Source organism: Silurus meridionalis, chromosome 28, assembly GCF_014805685.1.
Source record: "Silurus meridionalis isolate SWU-2019-XX chromosome 28, ASM1480568v1, whole genome shotgun sequence".
Taxonomy (NCBI): Eukaryota; Metazoa; Chordata; class Actinopteri; order Siluriformes; family Siluridae; genus Silurus; species Silurus meridionalis.
In genome coordinates, this window is record NC_060911.1 from 6194336 (window position 1) to 6218292 (window position 23957).

General features: G+C 38.7%; 3 protein-coding genes across 4 annotated transcripts; all 3 read right to left on the bottom strand.

Annotated features, from left to right (window-relative positions):
• Positions 1-69: 69 nt before the first annotated feature.
• On the bottom strand, positions 70-840 carry nop10 (NOP10 ribonucleoprotein homolog (yeast)). The gene is made up of 2 exons (XM_046842949.1): positions 574-840; positions 70-404 (listed from the first exon to the last, which is right to left on the bottom strand). Exons 1-2 carry the CDS (start codon positions 625-627, stop codon positions 264-266), a joined length of 195 nt encoding a protein of 64 aa, XP_046698905.1. The 5' UTR covers positions 628-840; the 3' UTR covers positions 70-263.
• A 1890-nt stretch (positions 841-2730) lies between these two features.
• Positions 2731-14125, bottom strand: lpcat4 (lysophosphatidylcholine acyltransferase 4). Its single transcript, XM_046843288.1, has 14 exons — positions 13994-14125; positions 13067-13315; positions 11974-12337; positions 11759-11871; positions 11567-11627; positions 11409-11467; positions 11077-11111; positions 8768-8822; positions 8570-8652; positions 8341-8466; positions 7393-7543; positions 7167-7259; positions 5022-5157; positions 2731-3364 (listed from the first exon to the last, which is right to left on the bottom strand). The coding sequence occupies exons 2-14, from the start codon at positions 13148-13150 to the stop codon at positions 3183-3185; spliced, it is 1542 nt and encodes a 513-aa protein (XP_046699244.1). The 5' UTR covers positions 13151-13315; positions 13994-14125; the 3' UTR covers positions 2731-3182.
• A 2258-nt stretch (positions 14126-16383) lies between these two features.
• emc4 (ER membrane protein complex subunit 4) lies at positions 16384-22369 on the bottom strand. 2 transcript variants are annotated; one of them, XM_046842675.1, is made up of 6 exons: positions 22221-22369; positions 21710-21818; positions 18948-19062; positions 17667-17820; positions 16682-16842; positions 16384-16564 (listed from the first exon to the last, which is right to left on the bottom strand). In XM_046842675.1, the coding sequence occupies exons 2-6, from the start codon at positions 21805-21807 to the stop codon at positions 16529-16531; spliced, it is 564 nt and encodes a 187-aa protein (XP_046698631.1). In that variant the 5' UTR covers positions 21808-21818; positions 22221-22369; the 3' UTR covers positions 16384-16528. The 2 variants fall into 2 exon arrangements, with proteins under 2 accessions (XP_046698631.1, XP_046698632.1); XM_046842676.1 differs by lacking the exon at positions 22221-22369 and adding an exon at positions 22125-22167.
• Between the last annotated feature and the right edge of the window lie 1588 nt (positions 22370-23957).

Sequence of the window (23957 nt, forward strand, 5' to 3'; positions counted from 1 at the left end):
ACTTCCGCGATCGCATAGCATCATGGGAAACCGAGTCTTATCAAGCCACACAATAACGGAAGTCACAAATGTTGATGCAAAAAAAACTTTTATTCAGCGTGAGAGATGAAAACAGGAATAAAACCTGATCAAATCAAACACTTGTTCAATGTGCCTTCTGCACCAGGTTACATTAATAATTGGGTAAACCATTACAAGCGCACACTTTATATACACACACACACACACTCTCTCCACTAAAAATGTCTGAATATTTTTGCGCTTCACAGCACAGGTCGTGGCTGCTGGGTGAGCAGTAATCCGAAACGTTTCTTCACGGTCACTCTGTGCCTGGAGAATTTGTCATCCGGAGAAAAGCGAGCCGGATGGGCCGAGCTGGTGGGCCGACCCTCTGGATCCACTTTCTTCAAAGAAAACAAAAGACACAAAAAGTTTTATCAGCAAACAAATTATACACCAAAGTTACCACGATAAGGTCGAATTGCAGACAAAATCATATATACATAAAATGTACTGAAACTACACAGCATGAACAATCAACTGCATCTCAGTCAAAACAGGAGGGGAAAAGACCTTCAGAGTGTAAACTCTCTCTCCGTTCTCGTTCAGGTAGAACTGCAGAAACATGGTGGCGGTTCGTCTGATTTCTCCCGTTAAAGACTTCGTCGGTTCTTGTTTCTAGGAGTGAGATCTGATTTAAACCAGTATGCGAGCGAAACGTTTTCGCCAGGAGTAATGTTTGCTGAACACACGCGTTTTTCCCACGTGTTCAGACACCGGATATCCGGAAACGTTACCGCACAAGCGTCGGTTTTCCTCTTCTTCTTCTATTGTCAATGGCGGTGGGCAAACCAACTTTAAGATGCATATTCCGCCACCTATTGGTTTGGAGTATGTAGCGCAACTTAATTGGAAGCTTGTGTGTGTTTTCAGGAAGCAAAAAATCACCAACATCAAAGTTTCTTCTCTCCTTCCTTTATATATATATATATAATTTTTTTTCAGTTTAATCAATATTAAATCCTATTCTTCAGTCCTGTAACATTCAAATATCTAAATAATTTGTCATTAATTCTATTATTTCTTACTTCTAGTATCTCCTTAATGTATAGTTTTACTATACCACAATCTTTTAGCTTTTATCCATACCTGGCAAATGATCTTTTTAAATACTGTATAAATTAGATTCTTTTACAGTATACGAATGCACTTGTTCTAATAAAGTAACAACTCAGTCACAGGGACTTGAACATAACCAAATCCTAATAACAAATAAATTAAGAAAATGTCTGATTTAATTAATGCAATATAAATAATCACAGGTATGGTAAAAGCTTTCTCGATTTAACATTCAACAAAAGGAAACTTAAGTGTCAGCGGTTTTATAAAGGTCAGTTACTTATTTTCTTTGACGGAGGACTTTGCTGTTTCTGGCTTCTGGGTAACACAAGCAACTGTTTTAGTTTTCTTGGTATTGAAGTGCAAGAGAGAATCAATAGAAGCTGATGATTATAGAATATGTAGCATGCAGTGTAAATGATGGCAAGATGTTGTAGCTTAGTGGTTAAGATCAGATTTCTCGTCAGACTTTTGACACAAGTGCTTATAAAGATATAATGCAGAGTTCGTTGTTCTTTTACTAACGTAGCCCCATCACGGCCCCTGCAACAAAAACTTCTTAAATCTACTTAAGACACAAATAATGTGGGGTTTTAGAACACAATCACCCTTGACAGAAAAAAAATATGTTGATTTTTAACAAAAGCCAGCACCTTCTTTGTCTTCTAATACATGTGAAACACCTCAGGGAATCTCCAGTTCAAACAAAAACATAACAGAGGAAAGACAAACCTTCATGGATAAAAACAAGAACTTCTTTAATTCCCCTTCCTTAATTGCAATACCAATCCTCACTGATCTCTTAACCGTGTTCCACGACGAGTTGCAATCAACCTTTGATTGCACAGAATTTAAACATTTTACAAGAAACTCATAAGACAGTGGCATTGAGTAAAAGACAGGAGGTGGAGCTGGAGGTAGCAGAACTGAAGATGTTACGGTTTTCGTTGGGAGTGACGAGGATGGACAAGATTAGAAATGAGTTTATTAGAGGGACAGCGCATGTAGGATGTTTTGGTGACAAGGTGAGGGAGGCGAGATTGAGATGGTTTGGACATGTGCAGAGGAGGGACATGAGTTATATTGGTAGAAGAATGCTGAGGATGGAGCCACCAGGTAGGAGGAAAAGAGGAAGGCTAAGGAGGAAGTTTATGGATGTGGTGAGGGAAGACATGCAGGTAGTTGGTGTGAAAGAGGCAGATGTAGAGGACAGGTGGGTGTGGAGACGGATGATCCGCTGTGGCGACCCCTAATGGGAGCAGCCAAAAGAAGAAGAAGACAAGAAACTCATAAGATAGAAAAATAGACAATGCAATAAGACCTTAACAAGGACCACTAAGCAACATACCAGAAAATACAAAATCAAACAGAAAATGAGAAGCAATGGTTTTATAGCAGCAGGAAAAACTGGTCATTAACCATTTTTTTTTTTTTTTTTTTTGCATTTAGAAAATGAAGCCACTGTCTAAGGTCACAAGACAAACTCAAAATGTGAAGACGGACAAGAATTAGGCCTCCAGCCTTTGATTATATCTCACATGAGAGAAAAATTAAATAGAAAAAAAAAAAGATTTAAATAAAGTAGTAATTAGAGAAAGAAAAAAAAAACGATTGAATTTTATGAAGTGTTTATTTACAACTTTAATATATTAAAATTTAAAATAGTTCGACTGTATTGTTTGTATGAAATCCTTAGGTTCACACGAAAAAAAATCCTTCAGCTTAGGTTTTAAAAAAGAAACACAGTAAAAAAAGTACCAAGGCACTAAGGTTCTGAGAGCATAGTGGCTTTTTACAGTGTACTACTGGCTTTTGAAAAAAATTAAATAAAAAGAATTAAAAAAAAAAAAAACAAACACCACAGAAATAAACAAACCCACATACGAGTCCATCATACAGACCTGTAAACATTAAATGTATACTAAAACGCACACAAACATACAGTCTTTGCTTAAAAACAAACAAACCATAAAACAGCCATTATTGTGGATACTGTGTAGACATAATAAAAAGGTGCCAGTTTTACTATTAAAATACAGAATATCATTCAAACGAATCCGTCTTCAGTCACACTTTTGGTTCATTCCGTGTCTGTCCCGATTGCCGTCGTTATTGCGACTGGTCTTTCCGTTCGGAATGCCGTTGTGATTTCTGTCCTCCGTTAGCTTTGGTTTTTTCTGCTCCAAATATTCCTTGAAGAACTTCTGATACGTTGGGTGTGTCGTTAACAAGTCATACAATGCGCCTAACAGAGAGAGAGAGGGAGAAATGGTTATTTGACATTGTTCCCAATCATTGCTGAATTCTCACATCTAAACTGGTCACAATGTGTAACATTTTATATGATAATATGACTGACAGCAGCTTATAACATTTAAACATGCCATATTATCGAAATACAATCTTGGAGCATTCCTGATTGGCTTAAAGTCTTCACCATCATTCCCATCTGCCACAAAGAACATTTTTCTGACCTTAATGACTACACGCCGGTGGGTTCTGGTTCTAAAATCACTACTCTGCTCACCAGTGCCCCCTACAGTTTGCCTATAAGTCAATCATTACACTTTCCAGCATAGTAGAGGATTTGTTTACTTGACATCTAACTCATTCTGTGTGTATTTCTTCCAACTTTTATACATTCATTCAAGTACATTACAACAAGCTCTTACACCTTCACATCCACCAGGAACTCAGCTAGGTCATCACCTGTCTGTACAACTACTGTGTACCTCAGCGATTATCTTCATTTTACACAAATCACTGCTCTTCCAAAGACGAAATCAATCAAGGTTTCCCAAAAATCCTCCCCAAAAGATAAAAAACCCTACTTGCCCATCTTTCCCTGGAGTAAAACAGCACTACATTTGATAAAAGTTATTGGAAAACAAAGAATAATCATCAATACTCTGTACTTTTCCTCAGCCCCTCTAGAGCATCCCCACCAGTTCCCTTTCTAGCTACTTCCTCCACATTTTCCAATTCCAGACTGTCATTCATTCAGCTGAGAGAATCACAAGATTTCCTGAATCAAGCACCTGGATTACTTCAGAGCTAAGCAAAGAGCCAAAAAAGATCTGCATGGACAATTAAGGTAAGCAACCTCTTCACTATTCTACTGTCCCACAATTATACAGGGTAATTACCATGTGCAGGTCATGTGAACAATGAAGCTTTTTTCCAGGAACCATGGTTCCTTCTGAACACATACACCATTCAGGAATAATGCATTATGAGCGGTAAAGTAAATAACACTATCTCTTCATCATGGCACCGGTTAGTGGGTGGGATACATTAGGCGGTTTGTCCTCAAAGTGGATCATCCATCTCCATACCACTCTGTCCTCTACATCTGCCTCTACCTGCATGTCTTCCCTCACCACATCCATAAACCTCCTCTTTGGTCTTCCTCTTTTCCTCCTTCCTGGTGGTTCCATCCTCAGTATTCTCCTACTGATATACCCCATGTCCCTCCTCTGCACATGTCCAAACCATCTCAATCTCGCCTCCCTCGCTTTGTCTCCAAAACGTCCTACATGCGCTGTCCCTCTAATAAATAAACTCATTTCTAATCCTGTCCATCGTCGTCACTCCCAACGAAAACCTCAACATCTTCAGCTCTGCTACCTCCAGCTCCACCTCCTGTCTTTTACTCAATGCCACTGTCTCTAAACCATACAACATCACAAGACACTTCAGGACATGATGGAAAAAAAAACCTTTCTAAATTAGGACACATCACACCATCCAATTATTGATTATTAAAGAAGTCATGTTGCAATCGATGCAGTCAAACATGACATTTCATGTTTCAAAATTTCAATCTATTTGTAAAAGATTTGGTCAGTACTCCAGTCCAATTTTAATGAACCCAAGGATTCGGTCATGATTCTTGTACTCACGTTCAGTTGGCGGTCCTCTATTGGTCAATTCCGAGTACATCTCTGCAATGCTGTATTGTGCAACTCCCACCAGTGCTGCTATAAGCCCGGAGAGATCTTCTGCACTTAACAATCCTTCACCATTACTGTTGTACATCTGCAAACATCAAATACACACACCACAAACTCTTTATATGCATGACAATGCACACTAATACAATATTATGACCAGACACTCTGGGACCAGCTAAAAAAAAATATCAAGCATTATGTGAGCATTATGTTCAGTCAGGTAAGCTGAGTCACTTTTTGTTGTGTTGCAGCCTGGAAAAATCTTTGAAATGATCAGATTTGGACATCGTCTACTAAACTGATATGAAAACAACAGAATGAAATGTTTTACATGCATCTCAATGTAAAGCTTTTAGTCTGGTTACTACTAAAACAGAAAAAAAAAAAAAAAATATCCATGACATTTCAACTGAAAGTGCGATTATATTCGTTTACTGTAGTTGCAAACTCCACCCCCCCAAACAAACAAAAAAAATAAGAGTTTCACAATATGTAACAGTTTGATCACAAACACCTCGACCTCTTTCTCTGTTTCATCGCCTGAGGTAAAAGTCGCAGTTCCCTGGTTTTACATCAGTGATTCATTAAGCATAACTCTGTTGAATAAATCCCATTATTTTGTATAATTATTTAAAATTTCTACTTCATATAGTGTGTAATCACTGATCTAATTATGGTTTGCTGGCAGCGGCAGATCTTCGGCCTTTGTTGTGACTTGAAATGAAATTGACCCTTCATCGGTTTACATAGAAGTTCAATAATTATGAAATCTTTCACATATAACCATAGAACAGCCAAATGTTTAGATACTTTAAATCTCTTAGTGTGTGTGTGTGTGTGTGTGTGTGTATAATATATATATATATATATATATATATATATATATATATATATATATATATATATATATATATATATATATATATATATATATATGTGTGTGTGTGTGTGTGTGTGTGTGTGTGTGTGTGAGACCTATATAAGGTTAGAGATGGGAAAAAATATCCAAGTTTACAATTTCAGATCCAGAAACCCGACACTTTGTTTGAACTACCAAAAATAATGGTGCGTGCACACGTTGCCAGGTATGCCGTGTTAGATTGAGCATTTAAGCATTAATAGCTTTAAATAGCTACTCTTTGTTTGAGCTGTGGGGTTCAGAATGCATTCGACTGAAAATAAGCATTAAGGTCATCCTTTTTACAGTTGAAAAGACTGAGAGCTTTGAAGAAACATCAAAAAACAGCCAACAACCTTCACCAGTGCAGGGGGCCACCACATATCAGAGCTCACCAGTCAAGTACTGTGAAGGTAGTGCCATGGCTTAGGCTTGCATGGCTGCTTCGAGAACAAACTCACTGCTCTTTAATGATGATGTAATTTATGAGGGTATCAGAATGACTTCAGAAGACTACAGAAACGTCGGTTGCCAATTTACAGAGAAATGCATCCAATATAACTTGGAGGAAGCACATCATGCAGCAGGGCAATGACCCAGAGTACACTCCTAACACAACAGATGACTATCAGGGGGAAATGTGGAAGGTTTTAGACCGTCAAAGTCAAGCACAAGGCCTTAAACCAAACTGAGCTTGCATTTGAACCCCACATACAAAAAGAAAGAGAAACCAAATATTAAATGTTTTTACTTGAAATCTTAAAGAATTGTCAATTCTCCACTAAAAACTGGGTGGTCTCCCACAAAAGGTGTTATATCTAAGCTCAGTGTAAGGAAGGAAGTGAAAAGCTGAAATGTTGTACTATTGCCTAAGCAGCACGTAGCAAACACAAAATAAGTGACCTTGCGGTTTCAATAGTTTCACAGGAGACTGTATACATAGAGTCCAATTATCTAGTCGTGATAAGAAGCCAACAAGTCAACCAAGTGTAAAACTCTACAATAGACAATAACCCACTCTGAGATCACTCAGCCAAGCAAAAGACATCAAGTGAATGAAGTAAACAGCTGATCCATGGTGACGGTATCTGAGGTATTATTTCGAATTATCTTTGTCCAAACTCAATAGCAGCCACAGACTCAATTGTCTCTATAAATGTTCTATATCTTGTATAAATTATAAACCACATACTCACCATGAACGCAGTGTGAAGGAGAGACTCCGGTGTTCTGAGTTCTGCAGCTGTACACAAGCTTAAACACAACTGCCTCAGGTCCAGTGTTTCACTCTAGATCACAAAGCATTTTTTTAAGAGCAAACACACACACACACACACACACACACACACACACACACACACACACACACACACCCCTAGCTGCGTTGTGAAGCTTGCAGATTTGCAATTCCACACACATTACCTTGGAGTAAAAGGAACAGATTTGTGCAGCTGTCTTTCTGTTGTCAAGTCCCAACAAGGAAGTCAATTGTTCCACAGTGATCGTAACCTGTCCTGAGTGACATCTGTCAATCATTGTGTTAATTAAAGTCTCCACTTGAGCTTTGCTTAAACTGGGGGAAAAAAAAGGAGAAAGAAATTAAATGACTATGTGGGAAAGAAATCCGACTATTATACATATGTCACACATTAACAGACAGTGGAATTAATTGCATGGAAACTGCTTAAAATGTGGCAACCAGTGAAGATATTTACATACAGACTATAAATCAATCATAGATCTTGTACCATGATCCCAATTTCAGCTCTATTGTCCATTATAAACACATTCACACACTTCCTACTTTAAAAGGAACACATGTACTCGTTCATGCAATTATACAACAGCCAGTTAATCCTGAACATTGTTCTGATTCAGGCCAAGAATGTTAAATATCAAACTTGGAAAAAAAAATACGATCTCCGTGACTTTGACCTGGGCACAGGCTCACCAAAACTGAATAGTTAAAGGAGTGTAAAAAGAACCGACAATATTTTTACTAGGTTTCGTCTTTACCATTGCGTAGCCCATTTGCTTCAGGCTTTGACACACTGTGCTTTTTGAGATGCTTTTCTGCTTGGGACAGTTTAAAAGAGTGGTAATTTGAGTTACCAGTCAGTCTGGCTGACTCATCACAAATAAATTATTCTATTTATATATATACACATATTTTTTTTTTTCCCATCCCCAATCTTGGAAGAATCTGTCATGTAGATCACAATTTCCCTTCGAACCTCAGCTAAAGCTTTTGACTTGTATACTGCATGATGTTTTCTATTGTTTGAACTGCTGCCACATCATAGCCTGATTAGATACTTGCATGAATGTCAAGGTATACGGATGTACACACGTGAAAAACACACAGCCTACCCTTTACGTTTGAGCATTTTCAGTGTTTCCTTAGAAGGAGACTCGAGAGGAAGAGAAAGACCACCTAATTTTGTAACAGGAAAAAAACCCTCCAACACATAGTCTGTAGCGGGAACACCCAGAGCTCTGAAACACACACACACACAATCAAAAATTGTTCAGGCAACTAGTCCTTTTTTTTTTTTTTTTTTTTTTTTTAAATATACATAAAATTTTTTAAAAGACTCACTTGGCCATGAGTTTCTGAATATTATCTGCGAATAGCTCCGGGTTGTCCTTTTCCTCCTGAGAGGGCGTGTAGACAGGCAGGAACTACAACGCAAGAAAGGAAAAGTTCCCCTTAATTCATTTCCTTCGGCCGAGTTGAGATAACGGTTTTATAGAGATTGAAAGAGGTGCTACACACAAAAGCGCTAATAAAAAGTACCTCCACTGTAACGTTGGTATAGAGCCGAGCCGCGGTGTACCACAGACAATCAAGCCTGCAATAAAAAGAATGATATTTTTACAGTTAATATACTTTTACAATAATGTATTTACTGACTTTGCTTCTGCACTCTCAGGTTATGTGACTATGGTAGAAAAACCAGAGACTGGTGAGAATAATCCTTTTACTAGCTGCAATAATGCAAAAAAACGAAAACAAAAAACACAAACTAGCTTTGCCTGCAGACTTTATACAAGATTAAATAGCATTCAAGAGTTTGTGGTCTATATCAGTTCCTGGGATCACTAAAAAAGTCTGATGTGAACTTCCCATTTAGTATAAAGTTCTAGAGTGCAGTGTTTGCTGCAAATTGCTGAAGCCACAGAAAAAGGGGTCGTTTTTTTTTCTCCAGTTATCAAGCATCATTTTTTTTTTTTTTTATAGGTACACTTGTGCACAGTTTTTGAAGAAACCCTTGCAGGTAGGTTGTTCCAAACCTTTTGGAGAACTAACCACCGATGTGTGATGTAGGCTGCCTCAAATCCTTCCATCTCACCGTGTAATCCCAGATGTTCAATTCAATTCATTTTTTTTGTATAGCGCTTTTAACAATGAACATTGTCTCAAAGCAGCTTTACACAGATAGTGTGGTGATTAAAAGTGAGTATGTTCTTTATACGTGTAAGTTTGTCCCTGATGAGCGAGCCGGTGGCGACTGTGGCAAGGAAAAACTCCCTGAGATGGCATAGGGAAGAAACCTTGAGAGAAACCAGACTCAAGAGGAAACCCATCCTCATCTGGGTTGCACCGAATGTCCATTTATAGCAGATTTACAATGTTGCGGGTTGCAGTGATGGTGATCAGAAGCTAAATGTTGTCCTGAGTCAATGTATCAGACTGTTAACATTAACTACAGTCCAATCCATCCTCAAAGCTCCTGTTCTTACTCCGGAATTTCATGGAACCACCGAAGGCGTTGATGAGAAACCATCCCCAGCTGCACAGAGTGGCCTCCAATCGAAGAGAACACTATCCAGAGGCAGGCCTGGACGAAGTGGGAAGATCCACGGAGGGGTTAGATGTTGAGGCTCTGTGTTAGGCGAATCACTCACTTCCCTTGTTCTTCTCTCTCTTCTCCTGTTCATTAAAATGTTTAGGGTCGTTGCCCTTCTGCAGAATAAGTTTGGGGCCAATCAGACATCTCCAGTGCATGGTGGAGACGTATCCGCCTGTATTTCTCAGCACTGAGGACACCATGCAGACAATCCAATCTCCAAATCCGGAAATGCAGCCACAAACTTGCAAGTACCCTCCACCATGCTTCACTGTTGTCTGCAGACACTCATTGTTTCAATATCCAGCCATTCAGCAAACAACTTGTTTTCTGTTGAGTCACTTAGCCTTGTTTCCAAGTCAGAGTTATAGCTTTTTGGCTGCAATTCTTTCAAGACCACCACATCTGTTTAGACTTCTCCTGACAGTGCACGGGTGGTTCCAGGTCCCACTGGTTTTCACAAGTGCTTTGCTAGAGACTGCTGGACATCCTGTGATGTTGAAGGGAAGTAAGCATGATGTGTTATTCCTTGTCTGACCTCTGCATCTATGGTTCTGAAAAATTTCCTGTTCTTCAAAATAGCTTGAAAGGCAGTCTGCTTTAAAAGCTATTCCTGGGAGAGACCTTGCTGATGCAGTATGATGGCGTTGTCTCTTGTTGCTGTGCTCAGGCTTGCCATGGTGTAGGACATGCGACACAAAACGTTCTTCCATATTCATATGAATTTGATGATCATTAGCACCTGCTCGGTATAAATGGTAGATCATACCTTGGACTCTGATCCTTTAAAAAAATCCCTGACTTTGTGTAAAACTTGCTAAGATGATCTTTACTAGGTAGAGATTTCTTTCTGACCTTGTGATCCAGTTCATCCCAGAGCAGTTCAGTATGATTTGAGGTGCAGAAACTGGGCAGATTATTCCATGAAAGATATCACTCCAGAACACACAAAATTATAAGACTAAGTGTTTCCAAACTTTAGTCTGTCTGTCTGTTCATCTGTCTGATCCATGTTATATAATTAGAATTAAAATCCAAAGGGTGGTCACACCAAATACTGATTTGATTAAGAATTTCCCTTCTGTTTGCTCACGTTGCATTTTGTAAATTATTAAAAAAAGGTCACACAATATATATATATATATATAATTTTAACACTTTCTTACTTTACAGCATTTCTTCACACCCGCCTAAAACTTTTGCACGGTTCTATATATATATATATATATATATATATATATTTAAAGTTGCTTACCATGATGCTCCTTTCCAAGTCCAGCGCACAGTGTCCTGCGAGAGAGACAATTTAGAAATTCAGTGTGTGTGAAGTGAATATGATCTTTCTGGTTTGAGAAAGAAAAAGATTATAATAATCCTTGAGGTGGCTGATTTGTTATTTATACATTTCTTTTGCAGTTTAATATTTTCCCACATATTTTTGTTGCTTGCTTTTATTTATGTATGAATTTTGTGTGGTCGTTTTTGGTCATTACTTTTCCGGCTTGTAAATGCACACAAAAAGATGAGGTGCATTCAGCATTCACCTCATTGGATCTGCGGTGTTGTAATGTTGTATGTCTTGCTTACTATTTCATTAGGGTAGTGAAGCAGCACTGGCTGAACTGGAACACCTGCCAAGAATGCACCTGTGAGAAAAACAAACAGAATCAAATAGGAATCCAGTGTTTTAATACTGATACTCAACATTTTCCACTTGCGTATCCTTTACTCAAATGATCACTTACCAGGCTTGAATTTGATGAGGACTTTACCATTTGTGGTGGTTCCTTCAGGAAACATTAGCATCTGCAGAAACACAGAGGGAGACATGTATATGAACAGTTGGTCATATTCACACGCTCGCGCTTGGCAAATATTTCTGGAGCACCTGCTGCCAAGTCAAGGGCTCTCAAACGACCTTTGACTTCACACCATACCTGAGGCCAGTAACCATTGGAAGTAAGTCTTTCTTTGATCTGAGACACGCACTTCCTCCTCGACTCGGGATCCTTCCGGCTAACTAACACGGCCTGGTTAAACTCCAAAAGGGCTGAGAGAAAAAGTAAAAAGTAGTAAGAAAGGTAAAGGCACCTTCTTCTCAATCCTCCATCAACGTAGACTAAACTCTCGCAGCGTTTGGGGAGTCTCTCACCTCCAATAACTGGCAGGTTGGCATTTTCAGACCGCGACACCACCGTAGGGAGTCCTACTAAGCTGAGTACCAGCATGTCTAGAAAGCCACTGTGGGGGGCCACGGCCAACACAGGGGCCTCTTTCTGTGTAGCCTGTCGACCTTTGACCTTTATCCAGAGGAAGCCCATGGAAAAGAACACGGACCGACTTAGGAAGATCATGATGGGATGCAAAATCCATAGTCTCCAGCCTTGGACTGGTTTCGCCCGCTCTTCCTGTGACAATCCTACTTGTTGGAGACGAGCGATGGGCCACATGAGCAGGAAGAAGAGGATGGCGAGTGTGATGCGAATGGGGAAGAGGACACATCCCATGATGATACTCTGCAAAGAGAATATTTTATACATGGAACTAAACTTTTCTGGGCAGCTGTGTTGTAAATATGCTAAAGGCTTTAATGGATTTTATTCTGAGTTGAAGTTTTTTTTTATTGTAATATGTGGTTGGGGAAAATCAGCTTATTTTTAATACTTCAATTTTAAGGGGACGTGTTATTTGGGACACAGCCCTTCCATAATCTCTCGTAAGGCTGATCAGCTCCAAGTGAGAGATTCAAACTGCGTAATGATAGGAGACATATATTTAGACTACACGTGGCTTTTCAAACTGCTACACGGTTTCACACGTTTTGACACGCGATTTGTTACGAAAAGGAGCTCAATTTTTTTTCCACCGAAAGCCTTCGAGCCCAGTATAAGCGCTCGATTTACGCATAACTTACGCAAATACTTTTGCGTAACCATGGGATAAACAAAAAAAATAAAAAAATAACTCCTACAAAGCGCTTTCATACAAAGTTTCTGTTTAGGACGTTATCGTGAATCGTGGTCTTAAAACTATTAAATAGAGAATTAAGTAACAGCGATACATTTAGAGTTTTCGGTTTGGAAAGACTGAGGAAAAACAAAACAAAAAATGAAGATCCTGCGCAAACCAATTGCAAGGTGTCGCGCAAAAATATACAACGCGTGAACCTCGAATTAAAGCACGCAGATAGTTATTGAAGGCTATATCCGGGTACTTTTGGGGTACATTAAATAAATATGGCGTACCTGAAGCCTTTGAGATGTGGTCAGTTTGACCTCGTGGACGAACGGGTGCTTGTAGGTCGGAGAGGGTGGTCCTGTTCTCTCCATGGCCACTCAGTCCGGCAGAAATAACGCTCAAGGAAAAGCTGTTTAAATTGAGTGTTAATAGATGAAGTAGGTCCTGGGGTAAATCATAGGAAAGGAACCTTCTTTTGAAGGAAGTATCCAAAGTTTGGTGTAGCTGCAGCCCTTGTCCTGAATGGTCCTGGATTTCTACAAAACAAAAAAAAAAAAAAAAAAAAAAAAGGAGGGGTGTGTGTGTGTGACAAAAATAGTAGCTGGTTCAGGAATTATGATTTCCCTCCTCTGTGCACATGGTTGAAGAGGTGAAGGAAAGAAAGTGAAGGGTTTTCTGGTGTTTTAAAGCCTGAAGCCACCCCCACTGTGTTCACCATCCCACCCATCACATTACACACACACACATCTCTCTTCCAGTCAGACTCGTTTCTCTGAGTAACACAGAAACTGATGGTTTCACAACAAACCACATCACAACACAGACCAGTTTTTTCTTTGAGAAAGAAAACTTTTTCATCATCCTTCACATTCGAGGTGTTCACTTCTTCTACTTGTATATTACTGTACAACCCTGAGGTCTCTCACAGACACATTTCCTTACTGGCTCCTGTACAAGAAAACGTATTGACTTTCTTACTTCCTGTCTTAATAACTGTTCTACATCTCACCACAACTAACACCTAGATTTCTCAACCTAAATCTAAGTCATGTTATAATGCCTCAACTAAGTACATGTGATTGTTTCTAATAAATATAAGTGTAAGTGTGACAGTGGGTGTAAGTGCATGCTCCATGTTCAGCCTGTGGCAGAAGGTTTTCTCAGGGTTTCCTGGTTTCTTTCCACAAATAACACGTGAAAAAGTTCATTCTCACCTCGTTTTACTTTCCTGCCACGAAGACAAATGTGACAGGTACCATCCTTGGATACGTTTAATAATGGCATTTGTTATGATATTTATATAGGTTCAGCAGGATGTATTGTAAGAATTGTCTGTGACGTCATTTCTATGCGCCATCACATGTAGTAAAACGACGAGCACGACTCTTTTATTTTGTTTTCCTGTACAAATTCTCTGCTTTATAACCCCAGTAAATAAGTGGATCAAGTTTTTAAAAAAAATACTTATTAAAGTATTAATACCTAACCTATACTTAATATAAATATTGCTAACTTTGTTGTCTCACTTCTATCTACACAACTGCACGATGGGTTAGATAATTTACTGCTGTAATCCAAGCGTCCAAACACTTTAATTTCCGACACCAAGTTAATCCGTGGTCGGAAAGACCATGAACAACATGGTCCTAGTTTCAATTTTGACAAGTCCAAGGACCAAAGATGGTCATGAAAGAATTGCAGTTGAAATGGTCCATAGTGTATTTGTCAGCATTGTTCTGCAAGTCGATGGCATTAATATTGAGGTCCAAAAAAATAAAAGGATCTCAGTGCCTTATATTATAACAAATCAGGGGGTTTAATGAACAGAAGTGTTAAAAAAAAAAAAACCTGCATTAAGCATCCCAACCATGGCAGTGACATTTGGATGACTTATGAAATCATTTTACAATGGAAGAAGAAGAATATTGCTCAGTCTCTGCAAGCTGCTGATCCACAAAAAGAAAATTTGATTTATTTGAACATAAAAGCAGCCTCCACTGCCTTATTATATTTGCAATATATGCATTAGAGGTAGCTGAAAAAATAATTGCTGTCATGTAGTCTCTTTTTATGTGCACTGTATGTGTAGGCAAAACCAGCACATCTTTTTCCTTCATGCAAATGCTTAAGTCATACGTATTGATAAGATCGTAGGATGACACAATCCACCCTAAATTGCCTTGTTGTAAAAAAACCAACAAAAACAAACAAAACACACACATTGCCAGGCAGTGCAATCACACTGTGGAACAAGTAGTGCAGGCCAGCACGTCTGTCAGGGGTGTGTTTCAGCTTTATTTGCAAATGAAACCTAGAAATGAGACATATGCAGGGAATGTAGTCATGTCACTTTTTAATACCTGTACAATAAACACCAGCCTTCACAACTATGCAAAGTACTTCTTAAATGTATTAAAATAGTTTTTACAAATAATTACAAATAAAACAAAAGCTCAGATGTCAGGGGATCCAATAAGTAATTCCAAGAGGAGCCGATAAAACTGCAGAGAATGGGAGTGGCTACGAGATGCATTTACACCTTACCCAATATTCAATAACTGCTTTATCCTGGTCACAGGAATGTCTCGTTTCTCCATGTTTGGACTTGTAGAACCTACCACATCTGATTAGATTGGACAAAATGTGTAGAAATGAAAAAAGACTCCTTACACACCTCTATGTTCCAACATATACACTGATACCATGACCATACTGTACAGTTTCTTTAACTTCCAATCTATGTTTCATGCCATCACCCCTCTAGGCTCCTTCTCTATCACTGTATAGTAAAACTTCTGAGGTACCAATGACACTGTTCATTTCTTCTTTCCAGATGACACCCTACCTCTGGATGGAGTTCTTTACATTTGGAGACATTTGCATTTATTGAGACATTACACATCCATAAACCTCCAAATCTTTTCCTCCTTCCTGGTGGCTCTATCCTCAGCATTCTCCCACTGATATACCCCATGTCCCTCCTCTGCACATGTCCAAACCATCTTAATCTTGCCTCCCTCACCTTGTCTCCAAAATATCCTACATGCACTGTATCTCTAATAAACTCATTTCTAATCCTGTCCATCATCATCACTCCCAACGAAAACCTCGACATCTTCAGCTCTGCTACCTCCAGCTCCGCCTCCTGTCTTTTACTCAACGCCACTGTCTCTAAACCATACAACATCTCAGGTCTCACCACAGTCCTATAAACTTTCTCCTTTCACTCTCACAGATACTCTTTTATCACAAATCACTCCTGCTATCACTCTTCTCCACCCTGCCTGCACTCTTTTCTTGACTAACACACTCTCCATTACTTTGCACTGTTGACCCCAGGTACCTGACGCATTGAGCTACCAAAAAACCAACGATCATAGAATCACATTTGAAGGTTACATTCTGTAGCAGCATTGCGTCATTTACAAATTCACGAGTCTAATGTTTATCTGACCTTCGCTAAAAGACTTTAGGTATTTCGAACAAAGACGACACAAATAGTTTATATGACGATCCTTGAAACAGAGTGACACTCTTGAAACAGCTATTAAATTCAGGTGTTGACCTGACAGGACGTCCCCAAAGCAGAGACAAAACTCCAGTGTTTAGTATTGTGTAAGTTTTTATTAAATCTCTGAGTACGGTGAGGCAGAACAAAACAAAAGACAAAAGGTGGTCTAAGGCAATACATAAATTAATGGAATTAAATGTGTTGGTGTGTGTAAATGTGCACGAGAGGTTCCGAAGGCTCACATGACCAGTCCTCCACCCATTATCTCCAATCTCTATAAAAAAATAAGGAACAGACATACAGACACAAAATGTATTAGTACAGGTCAATTGTATTGTGTAATTCGGCCATATTTCTGGCTTACAGGCAGCTTGTGTAGGTTGCTTCATACCTGCGGGGGCTCGATAAAGGCGAGCCAGTCAGACGAATGTGTTGGGAGGAGACCCATTGATTGACACTTGTAGATGGCGAGCGCCGAGCCGAGCAGGTTGCCGATTAGGTAGACCAAACCCTGGAGCCACTGCTGACTGGAACTCTCCAGGAGTTTAAACGCTGAAACACAGAAAGTAAGATCAAGAGCATGTTTATTTAGTGATATCCGGTGTCGTGTGTTGGGGTAGCAGGGTGAAGACAGCAGATGCCAACAGACTATAAGCTTCCAAAAGCAAGCTCCATCATAGGAGTGGAGCCTCTGGGTAACGTATCTGAGGAAAGAACGCTAAGGAAACTGTTCAGTATCCTTGACAACGTGTTACACCCAAATTCAACCATACAATGAAACCACCAAGGCCAACCACAGGAGGTCTTTCCTACCAGTGTCCATCAAACTCTATAACTCCTTCCCTTTCACGTATCACTGTGCCTTTATATGAATCATCATTATTAGAATTTTATAATAATTACAATGTACGTTCATATAATACAGAATCATGTCACGTGCAATATCACTATTATATTTTGTATATACAGAACTTTTATATTTGTAATCTGTAACATCTAATAGTATGGATGCTTCAGCGCCTAATTGCATGGTTGCAGTCTAACTGCACTGCATCAGGCTAGCTCTAAAATAAACAGTATAAACATGTAACTATTCTCTCGGATTCTCTTAAAAATCTCAATGCACAGCTCAAGTGACCTGCATCATAGCTCTGAACGTACACATGCAATCCAGGGAAAAGTGCTACAGCGATTTATTCGATATCCAGCTTGTAGTTTCAGAGTAAACCGCTAGAGGGCAGCTGTTTTTTTTTTTTCCTCCCCCTGCACAGTATGTATACAGATGAATAGCAACAAATATGGACAATTGGAGAGAAAAAAAAAGTTCACTAGCTCACTAGAATATTAATGAAGACTTAAAATGAAGATTTACTTACTGGCAGACATGGACATGAGCGCCTGAATAGGTCTCCACGCCATCATGCACACCATCATGATGGGGAAGATAGAAATTGTGTTGCCAGACATGTACATGATGAACAGGTTCATGGGGATTTGCTTCAGAGGGCCAAGGGCTACATCCCAGCATCTCTACACACACAAAGTTTATGATGTAAGGCAAATATGTAAAGAAATATTATGTATTTTGTATTTGTTATTATTACAACAGTAATAAATTGTATTATACCAATAACTAATATTTCAATAAATGTTTTTAAATGTTTCTAAAATTAAATACATAATATTGGTACAAATAAAAATATGTTTTCATTAATACTTTTATTATTTAAATTTTTTTTTATGACAGATTGGCATTAGAATCATAAGGCAACCTGGGATGGTTTTCATTTCACAGTTTTGCCTTATTAAAAGTTTATTTGCACCTTTTCTTGCTTTCTTAATGTGCTTTAGACTCGTGGTTCCCAACCTTTTTTTTTTCCAACCCCCAAATTCTTACGCACTTGTATGTTTTTAGTAATTACAAAAACAGCGGAATGCAAACAATTACCCGCAACAAGCAACTATTCATTAAGATTTTTGTGCAACAACCGGTTCCCCTTCTACAACAAATAACAGCAGCATTAACATTTTTATCTATTAGTGTAAATATCAAACATATGATCCATTTTACTTATTACTTTAATAACATGTAACATGGAAGGGTTTACAAGGACAGACTTTTCTTTTCTAATTCTGCTATTTAACTGTTGAACAAACAACAGGAGCAAATTCAATCTATTAACATGAATACCAATTAATCAGAGAATTAATCTATTATTGTATTTTTTTGTTTTGGATTCTAAAAACATACAAACATCAGTTAAAACATAACGTTTTATACACAACAATAATTATTTGTTGTGCTTTTATAAATGAAATGTTGATTAATTAAAAAAATATATACAATCAAATAAAATCAAGAGCGCACTTGGCGACCCCTAGTGGAAAGCTTATGTAAGAGCTATTTGTCCTATTTCTCTCATGAGGCTGAACTCCCAAGAGTGTGAAAAGCTGCCATCAAAGCAAAAAGTTTCGATTACATAATTTCATTCACGTTCTTTCACAGTTTTGACGACTTCCCTTTCACATTATTAATGTTTAAAATAATTAAAAATCCCTAAAAAATACATGTATTTGTGTGTTTATATGTATGCACACGCACTCGTTCTTATTTCTGTCCCAAACATTATTTCAATCTACACTTCGTGCACTTGTACCTTCTCCACCAGGTTGCGATCTGCTTCCTGCACGCTGGTGTCAGGGACTGGTTTATCCGAGTATCCCACAGGATACATAACTTCTCCATCCTTCAGCTGCCTGTCTCCTCGGCTCCTGCGCAAAGGAAGAGATGAGAGAGGCATTTTTATACGGCAATCCTTTCTCCGATAGTTACACCAAAGACTGTAATAAATAAAGTGGAAACACTGAATCTCTACTAGGAAACTTGAGTGGGCTCCATCAAATCTACAGTGGATATATACAGGGAGTGCAGAATTATTAGGCAAATGAGTATTTTGACCACATCATCCTCGTTATGCATGTTGTCTTACTCCAAGCTGTATAGGCTGGAAAGCCTACTACCAATTAAGCATATTAGGTGATGTGCATCTCTGTAATGAGAAGGGGTGTGGTCTAATGACATCAACACCCTATATCAGGTGTGCATAATTATTAGGCAACTTCCTTTCCTTTGGCAAAATGGGTCAAAAGAAGGACTTGACAGGCTCAGAAAAGTCAAAAATAGTGAGATATATTGCAGAGGGATGCAGCAGTCTTAAAATAGCCAAGCTTCTGAAGCGTGATCATCGAACAATCAAGCGTTTCATTCAAAATAGTCAACAGGGTCGCAAGAAGCGTGTGGAAAAACCAAGGCGCAAAATAACTGCCCGTGAACTGAGAAAAGTCAAGCGTGCAGCTGCCAAGATGCCACTTGCCACCAGTTTGGCCATATTTCAGAGCTGCAACATCACTGGAGTGCCCAAAAGCACAAGGTGTGCAATACTCAGAGACATGGCCAAGGTAAGAAAGGCAGAAAGTCGACCACCACTGAACAAGACACACAAGCTGAAAGCGTCAAGACTGGGCCAAGAAATATCTCAAGACTGATTTTCTAAGGTTTTATGGACTGATGAAATGAGAGTGAGTCTTGATGGGCCAGATGGATGGGCCCGTGGCTGGATTGGTAAAGGGCAGAGAGCTCCAGTCCGACTCAGGCGCCAGCAAGGTGGAGGTGGAGTACTGGTTTGGGCTGGTATCATCAAAGATGAGCTTGTGGGGCCTTTTCGGGTTGAGGATGGAGTCAAGCTGAACTCCCAGTCCTACTGCCAGTTTCTGGAAGACACCTTCTTCAAGCAGTGGTACAGGAAGAAGTCTGCATCCTTCAAGAAAAACATGATTTTCATGCAGGACAATGCTCCATCACACACGCCCAAGTACTCCACAGCGTGGCTGGCAAGAAAGGGTATAAAAGAAGAAAATCTAATGATATGGCCTCCTTGTTCACCTGATCTGAACCCCATTGAGAACCTGTGGTCCATCATCAAATGTGCGATTTACAAGGAGGAAAACAGTACACCTCTGAACAGTGTCTGGGAGGCTGTGGTTGCTGCTGCACGCAATGTTGATGGTGAACAGATCAAAACACTGACAGAATCCATGGATGGCAGGCTTTTGAGTGTCCTTGCAAAGAAAGGTGGCTATATTGGTCACTGATTTGTTTTGTTTGGTTTTGAATGTCAGACATGTATATTTGTGAATGTTGAGATGTTATATTGGTTTCACTGGTAAAAATAAATAATTGAAATGGGTATGAATTTGTTTTTTGTTGTTGCCTAATAATTATGCACAGTAATAGTCACCTGCACACACAGATATCCCCTAAAATAGCTAAAACTAAAAACTACTTCCAAAAATATTCAGCTTTGATATTAATGAGTTTTTTGTGTTCATTGAGAACATGGTTGTTGTTCAAATTAAATCCTCAAATAAAATTAATCCTCAAAAATACAACTTGCCTAATAATTCTGCACTCCTGTATATATATATATATATATGTGTGTGTATATATATATATATATATATATAAAGTCTACATACTATAAGTGAAACACTACACGTATTTGTACCGAGATGTTTCTGTACAGGGCTTTCGGGTCGTGTGGAACATAGTTACAATCGGAGTTCACGCAGGAACGTATTAAGTGGCGGACCGCAAGTTTGTTTAGTCTCCGCCTTGCACTTTGAGTGCATTTTTTAAAAATTATTATTAAACATAAACAACACTGCCAGGGGTACAATAAGAAACTAGAGTTAGGGCAGTGTCACTGTGGCTACTCGCTCTGTACCGGGAAATAACATTTAATTTTCAATGTGTAACGCTTTCTGGCACTACAGAGGAGGTGACGCTGCCCGATTGGCTAAAAAAAAAAAACTTGGAATTGGGAGATAAAAATACAGAATTGGGAAAAAGAAAAAAATTCGGAATTGGGAGATAAAAAAAATTAATAATCGGAATTGATAGAGAAAAAAAAAAAACAGAATTGGGAGAAAGAAAGAAAAAACAGAATTAGGAGAAAGAAATGAAAAAATAAAAGAATTGGGATAAAGAAAAAACAGAATTGGGATAAAGAAAAATAACAGAATTGGGAGAAAGAAAAAAACAGAGTTAGGATAAAGAAAGAAAAAACAGAATTGGGAGAAAGAGAGAGAAAAACTGAATTGGGAGAAAGAAAAAAAACTAAATTGGGAGAAAGAAAGAAAAAAATTGGGAGAAAAACTGAATGAAGAGAAAAAAGAAATCTGAATAAGGGAGAAATGATATTTGATTATGGCTTATATAAACCCGTCCAGAGCGCTCTAGGGTTTAGCGGTTGGTGCGTCAGTAATAATGGTCCGTGGGGAAACACAGTGCTCCTTGTGTATTTAAATGTGTATTTAACACAGTAAAAAGACCCTGGTGCTACATAAACAACATTCCTACCTGGTGTTGGCCAGACTCAGCTCGAGAGTCCATTTCATCCTCTTTGATCCTGTGGCTTTATTGGACAAAGCTCCTCCCTGTCCCCCAGGTGAGGACATGTCTCCTCTTACTAATAAAGAACACAAGAAACAAACACTTAATAAATGTACTTTAATCTTAACAGAACCAGCTCTCTCCTGGGGTATGTGGCAGTAGGTAGATGGAAATATAGGTAAAGAAATAAGTGTAGCTATATGGACTAAACTATATATATATTAGTGTATTTAATGTGCAGTTTGTATGAGATTTACTGTCCAAAAATAAGTACACCCTCAGTGATAACGGATACTGGAGTATACCATACTACAGTAGTGCGCAGTTTCAGCACCCAGCTAATGCTAACGTCCATATTCACGAAGAAAAAAAGCACCTATACCTTTTACATTGCGCTTATTTTTCCCCATACAGTTATATAATTAATCATTAATATGATTCTCCGTAGAAATGTAAAAAAAACTCCTGTCTATCTTACTTGTATTTACAGACTGAGTGCAGCAGCTTCGGTGAGCTTCTTTTTTATCGTGACTGGGTGCCAACGTGGGTTGCCAGACCTTCAACCTTTAAAACCCGTAAATGAGAGAACGTTCTTAACTCCCTGTGACGTCTGATTTCTGCGATATTATTTATCTCTCATATACCTACACATCATCCACCAAACAATTTATTGTGAATAATGAGAGGTATTTCTATGTATTGTGACATAATGTTGAATTTAATTAATGTGGAAAATTCAATTTATATTAGGAACATAAAATTGAATCAAGAAAAAGTAAGGTAAAAAAGAGGTTGAAATCGTTCATCTGGCAACTCGTTGAGTGTTGACACACCGGATGCATAAGGTTTAGTTAGTGGGCTGTGGTTATATCGCCCCCTATTGTACTGGAGACAAACAGCAGGAAGAGCACCAAGCAGACAGACAGACAGACAGACAGATAGATAGATAGATAGATAGATCTTTACTGTCATTGCATTGTACAGGTACACAGCAACGAAATGCACATCAGCTTCTTATATCCAGTGGTGGATGAAATACACAAACCATGTACTTGAGTTAAAGTAGAGATACATAAAGTAAACTATTACTTGAATAAAAGTGCTCCTTTTAAACTTTAACTGTAGTAAAAGTACAAAAGTATTTGCCTTCAATTGTACTTAATTATCCAAAGTACTATAATTTATGATGGCTTTTAATGTTCCTATTATCATTTTTGTAACAAGACTCTTTGCATAATCAACTCAGTTTCTTTGAAAAGACTCAAACACTGATTGATATCTCTTACAATTATCATGAGCCCAAAATCTTTTCAACTACTTAAAGAAATTACACAAATGAGTCCATGAGTTTTGTGGCAATTTAGAGCCAAGAGTTTTTGTAAAATGTAGTAAAGTTAAAGTAAAAAAAATAAAAAATAGTATCAGTAGAGATACATGAAAAACTTCGTTACCTGGGGTCAACAGTGCAAAGAGAGTGTGTTAGAGAAGTGAAGAAAAGAGTGCAGGCAGGGTGGATTGGGTGGAGAAGAGTGATAGCAGGAGTGATTTGTGATAGAAGAGTATCTGTAAGGGTGAAAGGGAAGGTTTATAGGACTGTGGTGTGACCTGTGATGTTGTATGGATTAGAGACAGTGGCATTAAGTAAAAGACAGGAGGTGGAGCTGGAGGTAGCAGAGCTGAAGATGTGGAGGTTTTCGTTGTGAGTGATGACGATGGACAGGATTAGAAATGAGTTTATTAGAGGGACAGCGCATGTAGAACGTTTTGGACAAAGCGAGGGAGGTGAGATTGAGATGGTTTGGACATGTGCAGAGGAGGGACATGGGGTATATCAGTAGGAGAATGGTGAGGATGGAGCCACCAGGAAGGAGAAAAAGAGGAAGACCAAGGAGAAGGTTTATGGATGTGGTGAGGGAAGACATGAAGGTAGTTGGTGTGAAAGAGGCAGATTTAGAAGACAGGGGGGTATGGAGACAGATGATCCACTGTGGCGACCTCTAATGGTAGCATGCGAAAGAAGAAGACAATAATCCCCAAAGCATCACTGGACATGTTTTATAATGGTGGGGAGCCTTCATTTCTGTGCTCACTGAATGCTAAATTGTTATTTTATCAGTCAAACCTGCTTCATCTTGGTGCCAAATTATTGACTCTATTGAATTTTCACTGAATTATGCTTAGTCTTATATAACTTCTAAAGAAACGAAACAATACA